The 16841-nt window shown below is 33.1% G+C and overlaps 1 protein-coding gene across 1 annotated transcript in view; it reads left to right on the forward strand.

Moving 5' to 3' along the window:
- The window catches only part of LOC124530910 (laminin subunit alpha-1), a 194244-nt gene that overhangs the window by 47934 nt on the left and 129469 nt on the right, over positions 1–16841 (forward strand). Inside the window, exons 2-3 of the mRNA XM_047105277.1 lie at positions 4103–4277; positions 4789–4951. Coding sequence (XP_046961233.1) covers positions 4103–4277; positions 4789–4951 — 338 coding nt within the window. The remainder of the gene's footprint in view (positions 1–4102; positions 4278–4788; positions 4952–16841) is intronic.

Raw genomic sequence — 16841 nt, forward strand, 5'->3', positions numbered from 1 at the left:
TCAATTTGACATATTTAAGAGAGCTATACGGTAACTTAGTATTATGGTCGCCTGGATCTCATTAGGGATGCGCCATTATCGCCACTATTCTGCTTCTAGTCAGATTATTACGATATTAACTAAATTTAACTTAGTTCATAAATGGTTTTACTCATAAAATATCATTAGTTTACTTGTGAAGTGCCTGATAAAATGGTAGCTTATTCTGTAATTCTAAACGGTTTTTTTATTTAATATAAGCATTATAACGGTTTTTGATGTTATCAAATATTAGTGCTATTATAATATTCGTATTTTCAACGAAAGAAACTGGATGTTAAATGTTTTTAGCTAATAAACAGACAAACATAATTATAAAATGTTCTTCTTTACATATTGTTATGGTATTGAAATCATATTAAAAATATATTTTATGGATTATAAAATCTTTGCGTTACGTAATTTGAAAAGTTTAAATAAAGATTTTAACTTGCATTATAGGGTACCGCTCTTCCAAAGCTTAAAAAAATTATGAAATATTGTATATAGGAACTATTATTTATATGTATGTCCAGTGACTTTAGCTGTAAACAGCCCTACGGTAAACAAAACAAAGTAACTGTATTCAATTAGACTATTCGTCATCATTTTACAATGATAACCAAAAACCTATATCTAGTTTTTATTATCAAAGCTTTATCATATTGTATGTATTGGTTGTACTAAATTGAAACATTAAATCATGTGTGAAAATAGAACAATAACACTTTTATCGTCAAAATAATTTTACACAGACGATATGCATTATTTTTTTATCATAAATTTATCGGTAAATGCAATTATATCTGCGAAATATTCCTATATTTATATAATATTGTCTGTCCCTATGTATGCTTAGATCTTTAAAATTATACAACGGATTTTGATGCGGTTTTTTTTTCAATAGATAGAGTGATTCGAGAGGAAGGTTTTTTTTTTATATAATTAAACAATATAGTAAAGAAACACCGATAATTTTAGATGTGTCTAATGTGTTGTAATAAATAAACAAATTATGTAAAATATTTAGTATCAGTATTGCATCTTTGCGAAGTAAGATATATTTATATTAAGTATAACTTATAGTATAAGTATGTTATGTTATTTGATGGATGTAAATTTATAATAACATAAATGTTACGACTGTGAGATTGAACTTCAAATTGGAATTCCCAAGCAATAGTTATGAAGTGTAAAGATATCAAAACGTGAGATGGCTTTATAAAGTGCTGCCAGATGGTTTCGTGATGAGCGCGCAGATTGCGGCAATACACATGCACCAGTATAATTTAACGATGTTCGAATGAAATTCTCTATAAATATTAATTTTGTAATGTCATAAATTTATATTTTATTTCTTAATATCGAAACTTATTTACATAGTATTATAATTATTGTCGTTTTTTTTAATGATAAAAATATTCAATTGATTTTTGATTCAGTGTTATCTTGATCAGACTTAAAACGTATTACTAATATATGCATAACATTCATATTAGAATATCTACGTAAAAAAATACAGTCGTATTGATAATCTCTTCTTGAAATCGTTTAAAAATATATTGAATTGCAAGCGTGTTTTATTTTTACATATATTTGTAAATGTATGTAAACGATTTCTTTTAATACATTATATTCATTAGAACTTAAAAAAACATTGATTGTCAGATACGAAGTGTTTAATTTTTATTTATGAGGTTATTATTTTGATATTGACTACTGCTAGTCCCTCCCGGTTTCGCACGGGTAGACAGTTTTTTTTTATATTTATTAATTTTTTTTGCTCTTTCCGCCATGTTTAACAATTGTCGTTCTATTACAAATTATTTTCCCCAAAAATCTTAATAAATTGTATACATAACCCTTACCTATAATCATAATCAAAATAAAAATCCCTATGTCTATTAGTGACAATCGCATGAAAATCCGTTCAGTAGTTTTGAAGTTTATTTCGAATGTACTGACAGACAGTCGCGGCCGGGGTATCCTATTTTATACTATGTAGTGATATGCAGACCGTTGAATGCCTTATTCTCAAGGAAAAGAATACAACTAAAGTATCAATTTTATCAGCGGTTTGTTACTAACATTTATGCCATTTCACGCGGTCATACAGCGTATTCCAATCGCAGTAGAAATAAAGATGAAAAATCCTTAGATTTTATGTATTTCAAGCGACTTGTACAACTCAGCTCTATATTGTATATTTTGTGTTTAACTGTTGAAGAAGAGTAACTACTGAGTTTCTTGCGGGTTATTCTCGGTAGAATCTACTTTCCGAACCCGTGGTAGCTTCACTTAATTGTAAAATGACGATTCAAAAGTGCTTGTAAAAGCCTACTGGAATAAATTTTATTTTGATTTTTGATTTTGTGCGTTATAAAGAGTTTATGATTAGTCAAATTTATTATACGACATTGTTACTTAATTACTTACAATTAAACTTCCGAAATTCAGCTAACTGTTTAAAACGCAATTTTTTTTCAAATTCATAGATTAATCAACCTTTCAACCATTGACTTCGCATCAATTTATCGTCGATTTTTTTTTCATCGTGCTACTACTACCTATGGAACTGAGACGTTACGTTTTCTATCTCTATAATTACGCAGGCACATTTTATATTTAAAATCACTATGCCAAAATATTGCCATCTAGAACAGCCAATGGAAAGCTTTATTCACTATAGATAAGATGTTATACTTTTTTGTCACTGTCCACGCGTTCATACCGTTGCATGTATGACTCACATCTCACATTACATATTATAATCATAGAACTGCGACTTTAAACCTCTCTTATGCTAGCTTTCGCAAGCGGCTTTGCATGTTAGGGGATAGATTTTAGATATAAAAACTACCCTTTGACATTTCTTGTTTTTCTAGCTTGCTTTTATTTCTTCAAATTACTTTACTTTCACGAGAGCTGAGATGGCCGAGTGGTTACGCGTGCATCTTAACCGATGATTGCGGGTTCAAATCAGGCAAACACCACTATATATATACGTGCTTAATTTTTGTTTACAATTCATCTCGTGCTCGGCGATGAAGGAAAACATCGCAAAGAAACCTGCATGTGTCTTATTTCTGCGAAATTCTGCCACATGTGCATTCCACCGCATTGGAACAGCGTGGTGGAATATGTTTCAAAAATGTGTGGGAACTTTACTTTCACATTTATAATATTAGTACACACTTCAGTGTCAATGAAATTAATTGCGTTAAAAAATACATATCATATATGAAATACGAATTTTACATAGCGTTCAAACGGTGTAAATGAATCGAGTAAAGTACATAAAAAAATCGAATCACTCAATACCAAAAGGTACATATAACTACAATATATATATCATCGGAACATAGCGATACCGTCTTTATATTTATCAAATCGATTTACAATTCTTCATACATGTGATAAGACTTCTCCCAAGCATTACAATTCGACACGACATACATTTATATCACGGGTATAGATATATCAAATTAACGCTTAACCTCTTACATATTAATGAGCGATAATTGAAGGCTTCCCAGTTGTCTAACACCACGTGGGGCACCGCATTCCATTTCTAAATTGAATAATTGATAATAAACGATTTCACACCACGATCTTTGTAAATCGTTATTAAATATTTTTGTTTTATATAATTTTCTTTTCGTGTTTTTATTATTGGACATATTTGGATTTATAGATATTGTTAGAATCCTTTTATCATCCCGACAGTTTTACTGTATTTTGTTACAATAACAATTACAATAACAATATAATTAGAAATTATCAATATACAGAACCGGTCCTAGATTAACATTTACTATAAAATAAAATTTACTACTTTTTCTATAAACAGCGGCCCGACATTACTTTAGAAACCTCTAAAGTTATCAGTATTTATCTACTATAGTGTATGGGTATTACAAATATAAAAAAACTATCCTCTGGAATCACTCTATCTATTAAAAAAAAAATCGGATCCAAATCCGTTTCGTAATTCAAAATTTTTAAGCATACATAGGGGCAGACCGTACGCGACATTGTTTTATACTATGTAAGGATTATGTGTTAAAAGTAATATTTTCTCCAGGTCGCGCAGTGCTAGACAGATTGAGCAGCACAACGTTGAGTGAGGTGGCTGTGGCTACTGATCCAGGTGGTTATCTCCCCGCGCCGCTGGACGTCGCTCCATATTCCGTGGTCACCGCTAACGCTACTTGCGGAGAGAATGGGGCGGAAGAGTTCTGCCGAGACACACCTGGGAAGTAAGTTTGATACATAAATTATATCCGTCACAAATCTTCTATTGGAAATTGAGACGTACTGCCAGATTGTTCAGAAGAACAAAAGACTAACTGAATCGTAATGCTTTTCCTAATCAACTAACACTACGATCCAGTTTTGCGAAGATGGATTAGAATATAATTACGGAACATAACCGACATATACTTTACTTTATTCTTTTATTGCACTCCACACAGAAAAATTAAAATTAATTAAAAAATAAAAACAACATAGATTTGGCCTTAATAAAACAGGCGTACAATTTTGGCGACCTTATCGCTACATAGCGACCTCTTCCAGGCAGCCAACGGTGTAGGATAGGATGTACATAATAAGTAAATTTGGACCATTTATGATTAAGCTGAGGATTATTCTAAAAAGCAATCATATTTTAGTCATCATACGTCAGTAAACTTGTCCTCTGATTTAGAACTCTTGGACGCATAGTAAATTTGAAATTTACAATAGGACTACATTGACATTTTCTTTTAGACGTGGCTTGGTTTGCGATGTCTGCGAGGGATTAGATGGCTCATCATCACGAAGACATCCAGCATCGTTAGCAGTGGACGGTGACCCCAACACGTGGTGGCAGAGTCCAGTCATCACCAATGATGAATACCAACACGTGGAGCTTGTGGCTGCTTTGCCAGGGGTAAGTGACTATGATCATGACCAGCGGTTCTGGTAATATATTTTTGGAAAGGAGTTCTTTTACTCGGCTTACAGTAAAATTAACTTGATGAAATTAATAGTTAATATAGCATTATAAGACATAGAGCTTAGACAGAGTTATTTTTACTCAAGTTTAAATTAAGTTGAAATTTATATGGAAAATAAACAGACACATACAAAAATTATGGGAATTCCTCATCAATACATACATACATTAAAAATCCCGCCACTGCGATACGGGCTCGTGTACGAAGAGTTCTGTACCCTTATCAATAAAAATTGATCATCAGGATGCATGAGGTATAGTCTGGTGACAGATGTACAGTCAAAGGGACGGACAGCGGAGTCTTTATCCTTTACTTACGGAACCCTAAAAACTAATTCTTTGCCAGACAGTTGGATCTTTGAAAATACTCTTAATTATATACAATAATCTTAAATGTTTTAATTAAGTACGTATACAAAATAGTTTGTTACTAGAAAGTTAAATTGAGAGATTATAATCAGTCTTATTGATACAACTCGAGCTGCGTGCATCGCTTGCATTGAATATTGTATGTATGAATAATTAATCACGTTCGGTTGGACCATCGTGGTCATTTACACCTCGCCACAGACAGCGTGGGCGAGTCTGAGCGCCCCGTGATCGTGAGTACCGACCGTTTCAAACTAATACGTATAAACACAAATTTGAAATCTATTCTTTTACATTAACAGCTTATATTTCCCCCAGATTGGCTAAGACCTGCTCTCCCTTTGAGGAGAAGGTTTGGAGTACATTACACCACGCTACTCCAATGCCGGTTGGTTACATATGTCAGAATTATTTGAAACTAGTCACATGCAGATTTCCTCGAGATATTTTGTTTCACAGCCAAAGACCAGATAAATTATTAACACAAATTAAGCACATGAATATTTCAGTTGTGCTTTCCTGTGCTAGAACCCGTAATCGTCGGTAAAGATGCACGCGTTCTAACCACGGAACCAGCACGGCTAAATATTTTAACAAAACTTTTATACTTCAATCGGAATTTTATAAGATCATTATTACCTATCTATTCTTAAATACTACTACAGAACAAAATTTTGAGAACTTATATCTGTATCATTTGTATATGGACGGTTCCAGAAACAGTCCATTTGTAAAATGTGTTTATTGATAGATAGTTACGTTATCCCTATAAGGAATAAATTATATTTACATCAAAACAATTGCTTTATTATATTTGTATTAATGTTTCAAAGCAATTATAATGTATGTAAACTATTAGAGTTTAGATAAACAATTGACTTTTCCTAGCCAAATACATAACACTTTTACTAAAGATTTCACAACAGGAAAAGTGAACCTATGACCTCGGGTTCGTTGGTTTTATGTATCCACAAAACCTACGAAATTTTAATGAAACCTACGACTCATTATTTTCACATCAAAGGCCACATAGATCTCAATACTTAACTATGAACTTGAACTAAGCCACCACCACCACCAAATGATCACATATTTTAGAGGCAAACAGCAATACTTGCTATAGTTATTTTTTGGCTTGAAAGGTTTGTAATGTTCCTTCTGGCTGTTCTATCTTATTTCTCCATTTTGTGGCGACGATATCTATGGGCACTGCAAACATAATATCAGTTTATTTGCAGCTTCACATATTTACTAACTAAAGACATAACATGACAAGTAAACTATTCTTTACTTTGTATTATGCTAATACAATTCAATTCGACTTAATACTTTAACACAAAAACACCAATATCATTACTTTCATTGTTATCATCGCAGTCAGGTAATAAAAATACACGCCGTTGTCTACCACGGACGTCAATATTATATTTATAGTATCGGGTACTATTATATTTATAGCTTTTATTTTGTCGGCGACTTTGTCTCACTTAGATTTACGACGTGCATTCGAAAGCTATCGACTTTTTAATGACTTACATAAGTTTATGGTGCGTGTAAAGAGAAGTCATGTGTTGGGACGAATCACGTGGAAATTGTGAGACAATAAGTGTTTATTGGCATCTAAATGAGGGAGTAAAATAATTACTACTGGAATTTTATTGTGAAATATGAAGCTTGTGAGTTTTTCTCGATAGAATCTAGATTCTAAACACGTGTTAGTTTTAATTTGATTCTAGTATTTTGATTCTTCTTAGTCATGATTTGGTTGTGTCTAATCTAGAAGGTTACTTCCTAATTATCAAGTATTATTATTTACCATTTTCTCATTACATTTAATTGTTAAATAGCAATACTATTATTGTGTTTAGGTTTGATAGGTGTGTGAGCCAGTGTAACTAAAGCCAAAAGGACAGGGCACTTCAGTTCTCAAGGCATCTTATTTTGAAGAGCTTTAGCCATAGATGTTCAGAAAAATAAAGATAATTTTTGATTACAATTGACTAAATTGTTGATATTTAACAAAGGTTTAATAATAGAGAGAGAAAGAAAGTTACTGGCCAGTTAGATAGCGTTAATATGGCTGTATAAGAAAAAAAAGAAAATAGTTGTTGATAAACTTGAATTATTTTAAATAGACGCGAAGTTTTAGGGTAGGACACTAGTAACAATTTATACCTAAATAATAAATGTCAGTTAATATTTTCTTTTTCATATGGAACGTTGAGTAAGTACTTAACCGTATCATGAAAGGTATTTATTAAAAAGAAATCACTTTAATTAAAGTTAAAATCGCCGCTTGCAATGAATGAAATATGAGGTTCAAAATATTTAATTGGGCTTTAAGTGCGCGAATAATTTATCACGAATTAAGACTGGACAGCGGTTGCGATTAATTTAGTTAATTCGTGTTTTAAAATTAGGGTTCAATGGCAAAATGTAAAACTTTAATAATTTTTTTTATGAATTTTCAAACAACAACAACAGCCTGTAAATTCCCACTGCTGGGTTTGGAACATATTCCACCATGCTATTCCAATGTGGGTTGGTGAAATACACATGTGGCAGAATTTCTAAGAAATTTGTCACATGCAGGTTTCCTCACGATGTTTTCCTTCACCGCCGAGTACGAGATGAATTATAAAGACAAATTGAGCACATGAATCAGCGGTGCTTACCTGAGTTTGAACCCGCAATCATCGGTTAAGATGCACGCGTTCTAACCACTAGGCCATCTCGATTCATGAATTTTCAACCTATTGTGTATTTCCTATACATGTGGTGGTAGAAATTGGCCTCAAACACTTTTACGCCGTATTAAATTCATCTTTATTTCTTAACTTTATATATGCCACCGTAAGATTACAAAATTCATTAGATTACAATCTCTCTCGTCAGATTTTAAACTGTCCAAATATTGTGAACTGTGAAATATATGTATTATTTTTCGCTATATTGTAACCTATCGAAGCTAAACTGTCAGATTACAATCTGTCCCGCGTTAAATTGTCAACTGTCGAAAACTCTTCCTGATTGGCTGGTCTTATGGTAAGAGAGACCACGAATTTTGTAAGATGTCTTAGGTTGTAATCTAACGAATTTTGTAATCAGTAGTACAGTGGCATATACGAGTATATTAATCAAATGATTTACTCAAAGTAAGTAGTAAGTACCATTAGCTTTTTTAACATACAAACATAACTCACAGTAGTGATATGTTTTTAATCAAATGTTCTGTTTTTCTATTGAAGTTCAGACAATTTTAAACTTGTCTCGTTATCACTATCAGCATTGAGCCTCCCCACTCCATCATAAATTATATCAACTGACATAAAATGTAACTCTCAATTGATAAAGTAGCTACACCACTTAACTCCATCGATAACGCTGGGGTTGCTCAATATATTATCCACCCGAACCGCCGACCACCCGACCACCCGTCTAGAGAAGAATAGGGCGCGTTGCCCAACATGAATGTTAAATTTAAGGGATTTTTTTGTACTTCGCTTCGTTGGAGATATCAAAGGCATCCATTTCATTGTATTTTGAGATGTAAGAGATAAGAAAAGAGTGTTGTGATCCATTGAATTTGTTATTTGTGTCTGAATCATTGTTTCAATACTTAAATGAGATAAGTGAGAGAAATTTTCTCTATTTTAGAAGATTTGTAATACGATCGTGTGGTTCTCATATCGAGGTTGTTATAATCGTCATTTTTTTTTATCGAAAACTAGAACTGATTAAATCAAATCAAATCAAATCAAAATAAACTTTATTCGAGTAGGCTTTTACAAGCACTTTTGAATCGTCATTTTACAACCAAGTGAAGCTACCACCGGTTCGGAAAGTAGATTCTACCGAGAAGAACCGGCAAGAAACTCAGTAGTTATTCTTTTTTAACATTTAAAAATACAAAGTCATGTTAGTTAAATACAATTATTTAATAAATATATAATTAAATAAACGAAAGGTTATTATCAAGAAAAGGGTAATGTTAAAAAATGGTTAGGAAACCCAAGGCTATTACCTGAGTCTGGGTATTTTTTAAATTATGTTGTAAGGAGTTTTCATGCATCTTTAAAGAGTTTTTTTACCTTGCTTCTGATTGCTTAAAATAGTATACTTCCAAATAAGTATTTAGGCTTCTCTATGAATCTCTATGAATCTTAGGGATCTCTATGAAATTTCAGAGTCAAGCCTTCGTGTCACTGTATATTTGCGGTCTATGCTAATATATACATACCCTACCTGAACTCTTCACCCAGGTGTCGGCATTGTTCCACCGAATTATGTGAATTAGTTAATATAGAGAACGCATTTGTTTTTGCATACGCTTATGCACTTTGATATATGTATGAATTTTTTTTTAATTTTTTATATTTAACCGTTTGTTTTGTATAATGTCATTTTTTTACATTATTCTCAAATTGACGTTAATTCAAATTACTCTGTAATGTCAAAATGTTTCAATTTTCAATTATAAATAAAACCTTACACTTTTCAATACATAAAAGGCGTGCTCCTTAAGTTTCTATCAACAGAGAATATAAAAAAAACACATTTGTTTTTTATTCATTACGCGCTGCCCAGGCTGCAGCTCTCCACCCACGAACTGCTCATTTTTCTCTCTCATATTAATAATGAAATCTGTATTAAATTGTTATTTTTATAAAGATAAGTGAATACCCGTGGTCCGAACAATAGAGCGGGCTGTCGAGCGGACAATAGCGGCAAATGGGTGCGTATCGGGTAATAGCTGGCGTGCCACAGAGTAGCTAGGGAGATGGAAATGACATACCACCGTGACGTTTCATAGAGGACACAGATTAAAAATGTAAGGGAATTAAAAAAAAATTATACTCTTTGTTATGTTTAAGTCTTATCAGATAAATTAAAAATATAGATTGTAATAGCTATTGAAATTTTATTAAGTCTGTAACGCAGAGGTTTTTGTATGATATATATTAAAAAGGTTAGTTTTAGGTTAGTTGAGTTAGTCATTTAAGCATCTATTCCTTGTAAAAAATAGTAACAATAAAGATTTAGTCTTTATACCATTTTGTAAGAATCAATTTGAAATTTATCGCTTACGCGCGCTTACATCAGGACTATTTTTTTGTGTTTGATACCACAATCTTCGATCGAGATTAATGTATTATAAAAATAAAGATATATCAGAGTTTTGATCTCTAAGATATTACTGTACACTTAGCAGAAATTAGCATTTAATTAGTTTAATAGGATTGATTGATGTGGGATTAATTAATTTTTATAATTTAATTTATATTTTTATACTTATATTATAAAGAGGTAAAGTTGTATATTTGTATTGGATCTCCGAAACTAATGATATAATTATTATTTCATTGGCAGCATCTGTATATGCCTTAGTGCTACATACGGAAAAATTAAAAAAAAAAAATTAATAATGATCTAAAATAAACACTGAACGATATTATAATTTATAATTTTAGGTACTTTTCGTAGAAAATGCATTATTTGGAATAATTGATAACCAGAGATAAGTTCGGTATGAAAACAAACGTATTTCTTTATCATCAAGTATTTCATAAAACCGGAAATCTAATCAGCGGGTATAGACGTTAGGTATATATGACGACGCCTTGTGCCAAACTACAACAATACTATCGCTGCCTGGTGATAGAATATATGTGAATAGGTGGTACCTAACCGATGAAGGAATGAAACGATCGCCTCCTGGCTGTTTCTACTCATATACAATTATTTATCTCATTAATTAAACAAAAAAAAGTAAAATTACATATTTTAAATCACATATTGTTTTGTAATAACCTAGGCGATATTTCTAATGTAGGTTTCCTCACGACGTTTTTTTTCTTCATCGATGATTTCGCGATGGTAATAAAAAAAATTAAGTCAGCAGAAAATTCAGCGGTTCTTGCCTGGCTTGAACCCCAATCCATCTGTAAAGATGCACGCGATCTAACCACTGAGCTATCTCGGCTTTTATTTTAAATATTTTCCATACTATACAAGTCCCATTTCCAGGCTGCTTGTTCTGTGTGCGATACAAATCGCTATTACGTTATAGTGGACATCGAGCCGCGGGGCGCCGTGTAAATCATTACGATTAACCGGCCGCTTGAGATAGCTCGCTCGCATGATAGTAACATTTTAAAACTGCTGTATCTTTTAATCTGTTTCGTAATATTTTTAAACAACTTTTTATCAGACTGTTTAAAAGATATGAGATAAATCTAGAACTATTCGTTACCTTAATGAGTATTCTTTATTTAAATTATAAAAAATTCATTCAAATTGGCTCCAGGCTCGTGGCTACCGTTTCGGAATTTAGAATCTATCGAAAAATAAGAAGTAAGTCTTATAATTAGGTTTGTTTATTTCTATATTTTCTTCAATATGAATCGCAAAACTACACCAGACAAATACACCGGACATACTCGTACACCAAATATATGTATAAAGTTATATATATATATGTGTGTGCGTCAGTCACGTAAAAAATAATGAAGTCTTCTGTATATGGCTGCTTTTTTGGCTTTGTGCTAGCCCGTCTGGGTAGGTACCACCCACCCATCAGTTATTCTACCGCCAAATAACAGTACTCAGTATTGTTGTGTTCCGGTTTGAAGTGTAACTACAGGTACAAGGGACATAACATCTTAGTTCCCATGGTTGGTGGCACATTGACGATGTAAGGCTGCCCGTGACCACGAACACTGCAAAGTGCTCGAAACGTCGGGATGTTTAAAAATAATTAATATACGCGATTCATCCGTTATAAATAGTTTTATTTAAATGTGTAATCATCGCGAAAATTTAAGACAACATGATGTAAGGAAAGTTAATATTTCTCATAGCTTCATTGTCTATGGGTGATGGTGACCACTGACCATCACGTTGCCTATATGCTTGTCCACCAACCTATACCATAAAATAAAAAAAATCCTCCTTTTTTCAAGTTTACTTAACTCAAGATAGTTGGGTAACAGCTATGGTTTATAATAGTTATACTATAGTTACAAATGCAGTAACCAACTGTAATGGCTTGTTTGAATTCTGTGTTAGCTGATTTGAATTTATCACGTCTATATCAAATCTAAAAAACTGGTACATGCCACACGCCATTCCAGCTGTGCCGTAGGGTAGCAGACTTGTTATGTTCCGTTACTAATTCCTTTGATGGAGGGGAGCTATTCGCCTTCCATCACGTTCGAGATTTTTAAACAAGGATACGGATGGAGTAACTAGACTAAAACATCTAAGATGTCTCAGTTTTACAACACTGACGCTTTTAATAAAATACCAAGTTTGCAATTTGTTTTCACTAAGGAAGTACTAGTTGTGGTCCGCCCGATTTTATGAGTTAGTCGTCAGTGCTGGGCATTATAAAGCCTGTGTTGGATTTTAATCTTGGTCAGTGGTGATAAAGCAACAATAGACAGATAGACTGACTATTGCGTTCATAATATTAGTAATGATAAACTGGAGCTGTAATTTTAGAGAATTATTATGTCGTTGACATTTTTTTTCCAAAATATGGAGTCATGTTTTTGTAACTTACCAATAGCTTATAAATGTCATGCTGTTGGGATAAGGCCTCGTCTTCGTTTATGGATTGAAGCTTATTCTACCACGTTGCTCCATTGCGGATTGACGGATACACGTGGCAGTATTTTGATGTTTTCCTTCTCTGCTGAGTACATAATTGGTACTTGTCTGGGAACTTTGAACTCGCTTCATCGGTTAGGATGCACGCGTTCTACAAGGAAGCGAATATTTGATGAGTGAGTTGTGCTTACCATTCAAGCTTGTATAAAGCCAAGGAAAGTAAGTAAAATATTTGGTCAGTCGTATAAAAACGAAATCATGAACTCAAAATCTTAATAATTTGCATTCAATTTGAGTCGCATGAGAATTTCTGAAGATGGACGAGTTATTTCTCGAGTAAAATACAAGAATGTACTTAAATTGTATGACAATGTTCCAAAAACCTTATTTCGTTAGCATTAAAGGTCAATTTTCGCAACTTACCTTGACATTATGAAATACGAGAGAAACCACATAAATGATTAAAGATATTTCAGATAAAATTACAACAGCTTAAAAACCCTTAATTCTTGTCAATATCTACATTTATAATAAAATTGGAGTGTCTGTTTGTAATATTAAAATAACTACTTTTACTAAATGCATATTATGTGTGTATACATGGTCCATATACCAATACTTTTTTTTTGTCTGTCTATTACACCGACTTAATATTACAAAAGTTTCCTAATACAAAATTAAGTTATAGTAAAAACTGCGAACTGATTAAACTTTTTTGTTAAATTCAAACGCTCACGTAGTCTCTTGTCACGAAGTCTCACAGCTTGTTTTGAATAAAACAAAATATGATGTCTTGAAAATTCGAGCATCCCGTAGATCTTGATTTGATTAGTTTTTCCGATAAAATAACGTTCTTGATAATCTTTCACCAACCAAATTAAAATGCCATTAAAACCTTATTTATAGCATCGCTAATTGCTTTTAATTGAAATTTATTTGTAGATATAATTAATCTCAATAATGCTGATATCAACTGTATCAGTAAAACATTCAATTGATACATCTCATATATCCTTTTCTTTTATCTATCTATTTACAGAACAATAAATTGTGCAGTTTTATATGTGAGTTATCTACAAATTTTAACAATGAATTCAATCGATGAAATTGTCTAGTCTTAACTGTTTCGTTTTGAAATTAGAATGCTCAAAAAATCTTTAATGAATTCAAAAAAAGTTTTTATAACTTTCTCATAGGTTGCAATATTTAAAAAATATATAGTATCATAATTTCTCGCAATTAATTAAGGCATGGAAAAGACGATTAGTCTGTGGAAATGCAATAAAATTATTAGAAATAATATCAACAAATACTGTATTAAAATTAACAGCGATGTTAAAAATTCCAAGATTTTTGTAGATAAGTTACTAAATACACTCAGAATTCATAATTATATATAAACACATCTTTTTTTGTTACAAAAACCTCTTCAACTGAAGGCCGAAACGCTATCTCAAGATGAGATAAGCTGATCGATGAGACGCGTTTATCAAGTAATTTTGAACCTGTATATTTTAATTAGACAACATAATTAGCTGAGCAAAAAATTATGAAATAAATGATACAGGACGAGTAACAGAGCGCCTCAAACTTTGCGTTTGCTAAGCGGCTGTCGAATTTTAGTCAAGTATGTATTCACACCTCTGGGCGTAATCTAAAGATGAATTGAGAAATCTTTGTGCTCTAAACTATATTATAAAGCCAATTATTTTTTAGATCATGTTTTTGTAATTTTCAGGCCCATAATTTTTTTTTATATATAACATATATAAATTTAAAAAATTCCGCTGATTTTGTTTACTGATCCTTTTGATAAGAAAATGTAACGCTTATAAAAATAATTGTGACTTGATTATGGGAATAATGTTGTCTTAAATTTTCGCGATTATTACACATTTAAATAAAACTAATTATAACGGATGAATCGCGTATATTAATTATTTTTAAACATCCCGACGTTTCGAGCACTTTGCAGTGTTCGTGGTCACGGGTAGACTAAGATGACATTTGTCTGTTTGAAGAACAAAGGAAATATTATTAACAACTACCGCCAACGATTTCTCAATTGATGTCTTGAGTAACGTTCCGGTTGCACGCAGAAGGCACTAACTGTATCTTTAGGTCTTGCAGTCTGTTGGATTTGGGATTTCAAATTTTTAATAAGTGGATCCCAGGTGTTAGAAAGTCTCCAACCATCTTCTCTATTGAAGTTCGGATGTTTTTGAATTTCAATAGCCTCGCGTATCATTCTAGGAATGAATCTGTGTTCTCTAGCGAGGATCTGTGGTTTATCAAATCGGATAAAATGGTTAGGTTTATCCAGAGCATGTTCACAGACTGCAGACTTTGAAGAACGCCTATTTTTGACATCTCCTATATGTTCCTTGACCCTGGTACCGATGCTTCTCTTTGTTTGGCCTATGTAAGATAAACCACACTCACATTCGAGTTTATATACTCCTGCAGTTTGTAAAGGGATATTACTCTTGATAGGTCTCAAGAACTGGCTCACTTTCTTATGAGGCTTGTAAACGGTTTTAATCGAAGCTCGCTTCAAGATGTTGCCAATCCTGTCTGTAACTCCTTTCACATATGGTAGAAATGCAGGTTGTCGCTCAACTGTGGGTGGCTTGGTACGGCTTCTGCGATGCTGGCGAGGCACGGGCAGCTTGTTCTGATGGAGTGCAAGCTTGACCTGACGTAGCTCGTCCTCTAGGTGTTCAGCATCGCAGAGATGGTGGGCTCTCTGAAACAAAGATTTGCCAACGGTAGCTAACTGACTAGGGTGGTGGTGCGAGTCACCATTGAGGTATTTGTTGGTGTGTGTGGGTTTCCTATAAACTGTGTGACTTAATGTATTATCAGGATTCTTGATAATAAGGATATCAAGGAAAGCTAAAGAATTATTTGCCTCTAATTCCATAGTAAATTGAATGTTTTTATTTATAGAATTAAGATGTACTAAAAATGCAGATGTCAGATCACTAGGTAATATTGTGAAAGTGTCATCTACGTACCGTTTATAAAACCTAGGTGTTATTGGTCCGGAGCGAAGAGCCCTCTCCTCCAGGTCTTCCATGAATAAATCGGCGACCACGGGGGATACTGGAGAACCCATGGCTACCCCGTCAACTTGTACATAGAATTCACCTGATGTGAGGCAGTGATGTAACATGTGAATCGACTGTTGCGGTATTAAATAAAGGCTTAAATTTTGCACCGGCTCCATCCAAAATACCGTTTGAAGACATTATTTGCAATGTGGAGGAGTGTCTTTTCAAAAATAACATCACAAAGGAAGACTCGGAAGCTATTCGACAGGACATCTCGAGTGTTTTACGTCGAAGCCGGCCACCGAAAAGAAACCTTACTCGTGATGAATCTATTGCTCTGAAGAACCTACGCAACAATAAAGACATTACAGTCCTCCGAGCAGATAAGGGAAACGCGACCGTTGTGATGGATACGTGTGATTATAACCAGAAAATTTCCGCGATTCTATCGGATGTTAAAACTTATAAAAAAGTAAATAAAGATCCTACAAATAATATTCTTAAAAAGACATCCGCGTTAATATCAAAACATCAAGAGAAATTAAATCTGGACAAAAAATCACTCGTGCCTACATGTGCAAAGCCGCCAAAACTGTATGGGTTACCTAAGATCCATAAAACTGGTGCTCCGCTGCGTCCTATTGTAAGCCAAATCGATACACCAACATATAGATTGGCTCAACACATAGCAAGGATATTATCACCCCTCCGAGGACACACTGCGGCGTATGTCAAGGATTCTTACCAGTTTGTTGGTGAAATCAAAGACCTTAAATTAACCAACAACGAGA

The sequence above is a fragment of the Vanessa cardui genome, chromosome 7 (genome assembly GCF_905220365.1).
Source record: "Vanessa cardui chromosome 7, ilVanCard2.1, whole genome shotgun sequence".
Classification (NCBI taxonomy): Eukaryota; Metazoa; Arthropoda; class Insecta; order Lepidoptera; family Nymphalidae; genus Vanessa; species Vanessa cardui.